Source organism: Ursus maritimus, unplaced genomic scaffold, assembly GCF_017311325.1.
Source record: "Ursus maritimus isolate PB19 unplaced genomic scaffold, ASM1731132v1 scaffold_25, whole genome shotgun sequence".
NCBI lineage: Eukaryota > Metazoa > Chordata > Mammalia > Carnivora > Ursidae > Ursus > Ursus maritimus.
In genome coordinates, this window is record NW_024425008.1 from 24445289 (window position 1) to 24453684 (window position 8396).

The following is an 8396-nucleotide window of genomic DNA, read 5'->3' on the forward strand; positions in this document are numbered from 1 at the left end:
GAGGTAGAGCCTCCAAATAAAGACTGAAAGATGCCAACTGGGAAGTACAGTAGTTCCCCCTTATCCACGGCAGATACTTTCTAAGACTCCCAGGGGACGCCTGAACCTGTATAGTATTTAACCCTAAAAAACCCATGTTTTTTCCTATACATATATATCTGTGATTTGATTAAGTTTTATTTATAAATTAAGCACAGTAAAAGATAAGCAATAACTAATAATAAAATAGCACAATATAAATATAGTATAACAAAAGTTGTATGAATGCGGTCTCTTTCTTTCAAAATATCTTATTATTCTCACCCTTCTTCTTAGGATCATGTGAGAGGATAAAATGCCTACATAATGAGATGAAGTGCGGTGAATGACGCAGGCACTGTGAGGCGGTGTCAGGCTACTGCGACTACTTCTGATGATATGGCAGGAGAAGGATCATACGCTTCCAGACCGCACCTGACTGCGAGTAACTAAAACCACAGAAAGAAACTGTGGCTAAGAGGGGACTAGCTCAAACTGCAGCTGCCTGATTTCCTGACTGAAATGGACCCTGCGTTTCTGAACAAAGGCCTGACTATAGAGAAAGGAGGAAGGCTCTTGCTATCTACATTCAGCGTTGGCTCGGCAGCGCTGATGTGGGCTTTCAACCGCACATCTGTCAGCCTTGTGGTTTGAGGAGATCTTGGCAAGAGGCCACCTCTAGGTCCTAGGTTCTGGTGATGTGAGTTTACAGTGTTTTATGTCTCTGTAAGTATTTCAGTGGGCAGCTGATGCTGGTTATCAGATGCTTTTTAAAATATGAAGTTGCAATAATGCACTGGAATGGGGCTGTGACTTTTCAGAATGAGAGAATCTCAGTGTCGCAGGGACCTGAAAAATCATGCAGTGTGACCTCTCCAACTCTACACAAACTCAGTACACGGTCACCACGGCACAGCCTTGAACCCCTTCGGGGACCTAGAACTCACTACCTCATGAAACAATTCATTTCATTTTTGGAGTTCAAATTTTTGGAATGTTATGAGGCAACATTTAACTCTCTGTACTTCTAGGAGTCCTACCACCGTCCTCCAGAGTCGTGCAAAATAATCCGAACACATTTCTTTCAAGAGACAGACCTTCAAATACAGTAGTATCAAATCCACCTCCCAAGCTTTCGTAGCTGCTCCTAAGGATACACGAGCAGAACTTTGGGTAGATCTACGGAGGCACGCCATGCTGGCTATCCGATACTCTCAAATGCAACAGCACCATGGCAACGACGGTAATGCACTCTTGGTCAGCACTCCCAGTTTTGGAATAGAAAACAGAACCACCTCAATCTACCACATATATTCTTTCCCACAGTTCCAGTAGCCCCTGACTAATGACCTCCACTTGCAAAGGAGGCTACTTACCTTAACCATGAAATAATGAATGCTATTGATCCAACAAACTACTGCTATAGAGTGTTACTGATCACCCAATCTTTGGTTAAAATGGTCCTCATTTAGCAATTTCACTGCCACAAACACCTGGAGCAAAGCATGCTCATAATTAAAGAGTTTGGGGGAGTTAAAGTGAAAGGTGATGGACAGAGATCTCAGCTTTCTCCCATTTATTCTTGCTTCTGAGCTATTGTTTGTGTCAGAAGGGATATTGATTTTCTATAAAAATAAGAAAACAAGAGGCACCAAGGGGCCGCAGAAGGTCAGCCTGGGCTGGAGAAGGAGGGGGGAGGTTTAGCACTCTATCTCTGTCACCTGCCTTCCAAGAGAAGGGAATATTTTCTTTCCTGTGAGATCGGCCTCTAATACATCACCTTAGGAAGGCTCCTGACTGAGACTTCAGGCCAACACCAAACCAATTCACTTATAAAAGAACAGAAGCTAAACTATATTCAAGGGAACAAACAAATGTGTTAGTGAAGAATAGAGCAAAATTAGGCTATGAATCACTTAACAGCTGCTATATAGACAATATGAATAAGGACACTAGAAAGTAATTTTACAAAAAACTGCTCCATTTTAGAATAGAACACACATACAGAGGAAAACATTAAAATAACAACTGATCTTTTTGTAGGCATAAAATACTATTACATCATAACCACTCTCAGTTCCTCAGAACTCTTGAGGGATTGGTTGGTGCAGAATTGAAGGAAGAACAGAAAAAGAGAAGCAGAAAGAATTATTGGTCAAGCTTAGGGGCGCCTGGGTGGCTCAGTCATTAAGCGTCTGCCTTCGGCTCAGGTCATGATCCCAGGGTCCTGGATCGAGCCCCACATCGGGCTCCCTGCTCAGCAGGAAGCCTGCTTCTCCCTCTCCCACTCCCCCTGCTTGTGTTCCCTCTCTCGCTGTGTCTCTATCAAATAAATAAAATCTTAAAAAAAAAAAAAAAAAGAACTATTGGTCAAGCTTAAACTATTCCATGGTTATTAGTAAAATGAGTTTAAGTAAACTAGAAATAAAGCTCTCTGGTTGAGACATACATTTTCAAACCTAAAACACCTCACACATTTTTTTAAAAGAACTCTATCCACTGACAAGGCTAAGTTAAGCTTATTGATCACCTTCACCCTAATAATTTTACAAGCTGAACCATACAGGCTGACAATCTTCAACACCATTGATAAAAAGTAAAGTTCTAGGGGCGCCTGGGTGGCTCAGTCAGTTGAGCATCTGCCTCCGGCTCAGGTCATGATCCCGGGGTCCTGGGATCGAGCCCCGCATTGGGCTCCCTGCTCAGTGGAGAGTCTGCTTCTCCCTCTGTCCCTCACCCATCTCATGTTCTCTCTCTCTCAAATAAATAAATAAAATCTTTAAATAATAATTGAGGGAAGAAGATTTTACTTCCATCTTATTTGAGAGACTGAATATAATTTACAGTCACCTCTCTTTCTCCACAGAGCAGATTTAGGGGGAAAAAACACAAAGCACTTCTGCTCATAACTACAGATGAATCAACATAAGTCAAGGCATATTTAAGACTCCTAAATAGATTCTAAAGAAGAATTATACTCATTTTAGATCTGCTACTACTCAAGCTATTATTCCCTCATAGCTACAAGGACTTGGGCATCCATGTTATTAAAAGAACTCTGAAGTCATGGACCAGGCAAATAGCACAAAGGGGGGTGGGGGAATAAGGTTTTCTCAATTTGAAAAGAGTAAGAATTTCATAAGAAATGCTGCCTACTTCAACGTATCTAGGCTTTCATATAACTAGAATGTTCACTATTACAACCTGACTATAACGTGCAATAGATGTGTCTGGGGTAAGAAGGAACTGGAAAGACTGAGTGTCTCACTGCTAGATTACAGACTCTATATCTGGAACCATTCCTGGACTGTTATCTTAAAGAGTAGACAGAGTTAACAGTCTTTAACCTACAATTATGTCATAATTTAACAAGAAATTCTGGGGAGGGGCGCCTGGGCAGCTCAGTTGGTTAAGCGTCTGCCTTTGGCTCAGGTCATGATCCCAGGGTCCTGGGATCGAGCCCCGCCATCAGGCTCCCTGCTCACTGGGGAGTCTGATTCTCCCTCTCCCACTCCACCTGCTTGTGCTCTCTCTCTCTCTCTGTCAAATAAATAAAAAATAAAATAAATCTTAAAAAAAAAAGAAAGAAAAATTCTGGGGAAAAATAAACACAAGGTATCATCGCAAAAAACAATTTTTAAAAATCACTATTCTCAACAGTAAATTATGTGGTATATAGGTTTGATATCGAAACAAACTTAAATGCCTCAATTGAGGATTATGATATTGTGAAAGGCTATATGCCAGCTAAACATTTATTTGATTAAAAATAACATGATAAAAAAAAACCCTTTATAACCCAAAATCATACATATAAATTGGGTAATTAGGTCTTAGGATGTATATTAGAGGAGAATCAGGGAAGCCAAATTATAAGCCTACTTGGTTGTGGAGACTGGCAAATATAAAGTTAGTCAGAAAAACTGTTAAAGCTGGATTAAAAATCACCCATGAAAGGTACAGGGATAAAGACCTAAGCACCTTTTCCTATTACTGACATAGCTTCACCTCATAGTTTCTAAGATTTATGTCTTTGTTTTTCAGACAAACTTCAAAAGGAAAGTCCTGAGAAAGGCCACACATTCTTCAGTTGTAAAAGCTAAGATGAGATGGAAAAAGAGCCACGAAAAAGGCAAACTTAAAGGGCAGCAAAACATGGTGGTTAAGTATGAACTTTGGAATCAGGTTTAATTCCCAGTGTTGCCACTGGGTGACCTTGGGCAAATTATCTAAATGCTATTAACCTCCATCTCCTCTCCTATAAAACACGATTAGCGGTGCCTACCATACAGTGGAGTTCTGAACCCTTCAACTGGGACTACCAACCCACCAGGCAGCATCCATAAAGCCATGTGGTTTGATACTACGAAGGGGATGGGAACAATGTAGGGATGCCAAATCTCCTGTAAAGCATGGGACAGTCCCTCAGCACAAAGAATCGCCCCAACCAAAACACCAAGAGCATCTTCCTTGAGAAACAGCTGTCACACACTGAGATTAAGAGTAATATTAAAGTATCAAGGTGGGGATTATCCATGTTCCTAGGACTATCTGAGATGTAAAAAATAAAGTCACCAAAAACTACACTGCCATTTTAAACATGCACCCAATAGACCCAAATGTTTCTGGTTCGATGACATTTGGTGTAAGACTAATGGGATTCAGTACTGTTATTTTCAAAGTCCACCATGTGTTCAGACAACCTGAATGTCAGCCATAAAAAATAAACCCCATACAGTCAAACTGGAAGTAGCAGACAACAGAATGATAGCCCAGTATCTAAAGCCTGGACTCCTGATGGGGAAAGGCAGCTTACCAGGAACATACTCAAACTCCATGTGCCTGGCAGCAGCATTTTCTCACGTACACAAACACACACCCCAGCCTCTGCTGAGACCCTCGTTCTAACATCTACATTTTGATCTACGTGGCATAAACAGCAGTAAATTGTTTTTAAAATAAAATTCATGGTTATGCATGTGAAGTACACATTTTAAACCATTTTTAGAAACAAATGTGTTTCATTATATATAGCCTTCTTGAAATAGGGAAATTGAGTCATGAATGTACCGTAAAAAGCTAGAGATATACCCTAGCTGATGGCTTAAAGGAGGGCTACAAACTCAATGTTACAGTGGCTGGTCTGGAAAGACAGGTGAACTCATCAAGAATGTGGAATTGTACTTGGGGTAAAAATAACCAGGAAAATCTGAGTAAGGGAGATCTCACCATTCTGACATGTTCTCATCAGAGCCCTGTTTTTGTTCATCTGCTTCACACTCCATCCTTTCTTTCCTTCCTGTTTTGCTTAGGAAAGTCCTATTTTCCGCTGATTCACACAACCCATGACCTGAGGAGGTCCAGGGAGTATTCTCCTTCCAACGGGACAGACGCTGCTTCTTAGCAGACTTGAACCTGCAGCCTCTCTCATAGCTCCAATCTGACACCTTGAGCTTCTGCTGAAGGCTGGCAGCCACCTCTGATGTCACTCGCTTCACCTTCCGCCGGCGCCGGAGGGGTCGACATGGTGCATTTTCGGTAAAGGAGTCAGATTCATGCCAAGAGTGCTGCTTACTCTTAACAATGGCATTGAGAGCTGGGTGCCGTTTGGCTACCATTGTGTCATCAGAGTCACTAAAATTGGCAACAGGAGCCATTTCTCGACAGTCCTTAATGGCCTCATCGAGACTTGACTCAGAGGCCTCACTGTAGCAGCAGGTATGCTCTGCCAGGTGAGTGAAGTCTGAACGGCGCTTCCGGCCTCTCCTTTTGCGAAGCTGCCGCCTCTGATGCCGAGGGCTCAGGGCCATCTCCTCCCACAGCTCACCAAGCTTATTCTGCTCAGATGTCTGCTCCAAGGCTGAGGCTAAGTCATGTACCAGCTCATCCATGAGGCCACATCTGCCAAAAGAAAAGTTCAGAAAAAGAGAAAAGAAAAAGAAAGCCTGAATAGGATTCTGTTGTTTAGCATAATTTTACAAAATAGATCATGGCACAGCAGAATCCACCCTATCTACAGAAAATAAAATCACCTCTCATCCTTACACTTAGGGCTCTGTTTCTACCATCCATGCACGCTTAAGCCACTAAAAATAGGTGTTTGGTCCTTGTTAGGTACCTCAAGTCAACATGTCCTTAAAGCACAAAAAAATCACTCACCAGATCACAACCAGAATATGAGCAAAACTTAGCAAACCCAGGGAAATAAATCCCCCCCTCTTTTCCCCAATTAAACTTGTCACTAAATTATCTGATGATAAAATCCAAAAAGATTAGAGAAATCTCATTAGACAGGAGCAGAAAAACACACAACTTGAAAACCATGGATAAAGAACTGTTCCATGGTCTGGGATCACTGATAAGAATGCTTGTGGAAGGGGGGAGAAAGCAACTTAGTGACACACTTTAAGGACCACTGCTTGCAGTTTCAGTGATCCAAGAAATTGTGGTGACCCAGATGTATACCCCAAATGGAAAAAAGAGACTAGGTCTGCACCCATTCTGGTCCCAACTACCACCTGGAAGCTAGCAGGAAAGGAAATTTATCGGGTATGTCATATATTTTTTAACAATTAGCAACTTCTAAGCTCTTCTCCCATCCTTCAGAAAATTAAGCGATCATAATTATGTGCTTTAGTACCAATCACAAAAAGCAGGATATAACTGAGGCTGAAATGACAGAGACTGATGGAGTCTCTTAAGATTTCTAGCTAACCGCTTTCTAAATTTTTCTATTTTTCTACTCATTCTTGTCAAACCCTCATACTCCAAGGGTCCCTTCAGAGGCAAACCTTCCAAGGGATAAGAGCAGTAGGAGCAATCTTCAAAACACCCTTTAAAAGGGAAATGTCTAATGTAATTTGTACAACACCATATTAAATACATATTAATTTAGCATCTTTCCCCTAGCCCTTGTTAAGCCCAAAGTATTTCAAGTCCATAATTAGAATTTAAAACAGTGTGGTGCCACTCTCAGACCGTATTTCCATTCATGCAGTTTACATTCTGCAAAGGACTTTTTAAAACCTATTTTCATGCCGTCCCTATGCCAACGAATTCAAAGGCAAGAAACAGTAGGCTGGCTTATCTGCCACATGGGTGGAAGCAATGGGGACACCTAGTTCCAAAACTACCACCCAAACAAAACGTCTCAGTGTCAAAAGCCACACAACATAAAATGACCACGTCCCTTTAAGCAATACGAAGTAGTTTAAAACGCCCTGACTGGGGTGTGGGAGACAACTGCCCCAAGACCAAAACGATGTAGGGACAGCAGGTCTAAACCTACTTTCTTAATAAAGAACCACTGCTTTAAAAACTCAGGCAGAACTGTACACTTTAACGTGGAACAAAGTTACAGAAAAACTTGCAGCTGTTTGTGCAGAATCCTCTCCTATCTAAAGGACTGCAATTGAACAGCTGGTGACAGAACCCCGACCTTCCCACACCTTCAGTCTCGGGTGCACACACCGAGAGAAGCCCCCTGTCCAGCAAGCACTCGAGGAGAGGAAAAGGTAAGTCACGCAGAGAAAAGAACGGGAAACCGATAGAAGTAAAAAAAAGGCAGGCACACGGTCGGAGAGAAAGACCGGGTTGCGAGGAGCTGGGGAGGAGGCAGGCGGCAAGAAGCAACTTCTCACATGGGCTCACCGGGGCAGGGGGCAGAAACTGCCAAAAACCAAGTCCTGGTGACTAAGCTCCCTCCGTGATCAGGGGTCGCAACATGGCCACAAATGTGAGAAAGAGCTTGTTTGGAAGGGCTCTCCCCCACGCCCCGGCCCGCCCCCGAAGACTAGGGCTAACACGGTTCGAGACACCGAGCCCTCACGCTGTCGCCTCCCCAAAAAAGCCAGAAAGAATAAAGGAGAAGAGGTGACTGTCGCCCCGGAGATGCCCGAATCCCGTTTCCCGGGATGGGGGCGATGGGCCCTGAAAAACAAGGCCCAGCCACCCTCGCCCCTCCCGCCAACCTCCGCAGCTCTGTGGCGGCCATGGCCCCTCGGCCTCGGGCCGGAGCCCCGATCCCCACTGGCGCCGTCCCCCTGGACCCCAACCCTCTCAACCCACTCCTCCCCCTCACCAGCTGCCGCAGCCACCTCCAATGGCCGCCGCTTTTGGGGCCGAGTCTCCCCGCCAGGGTTTCCCTTTCTGACCTCATTTCCGGTCTGGGCCGGAGGGGTGAGGCACTGATGGAGTGGGAGGGGCTCGCTGCTTGAGAAGGCCCGCCCCTGCCCAGCGCTTCCGGTCCGTGGCCGCGCCCACTTCCGTCATACGGAGGGCGCGGCCTTGGAGAAGACGGGAGCAGGGGCTGCGGACCCCAAGAGGCGGTGGTTAAGGGCGGGCGGGGTAAGGGATGAGGTCCACATCTGGGAAAGGAC

General features: G+C 44.1%; 1 protein-coding gene across 2 annotated transcripts in view; it reads right to left on the reverse strand.

The window, feature by feature from the left end:
- The window catches only part of GPATCH2L (G-patch domain containing 2 like), a 54875-nt gene extending 46685 nt beyond the window's left edge, over positions 1 to 8190 (reverse strand). For both annotated transcript variants that reach the window (XM_008699408.2, XM_040641617.1), the window contains exons 1-2: positions 8099 to 8190; positions 5248 to 5919 (exon numbers count right to left, since the gene is read on the reverse strand). In XM_008699408.2, coding sequence (XP_008697630.1) covers positions 5248 to 5909 — 662 coding nt within the window. In that variant the 5' untranslated portion in view covers positions 5910 to 5919; positions 8099 to 8190. The remainder of the gene's footprint in view (positions 1 to 5247; positions 5920 to 8098) is intronic.
- Positions 8191 to 8396: the final 206 nt, after the last annotated feature.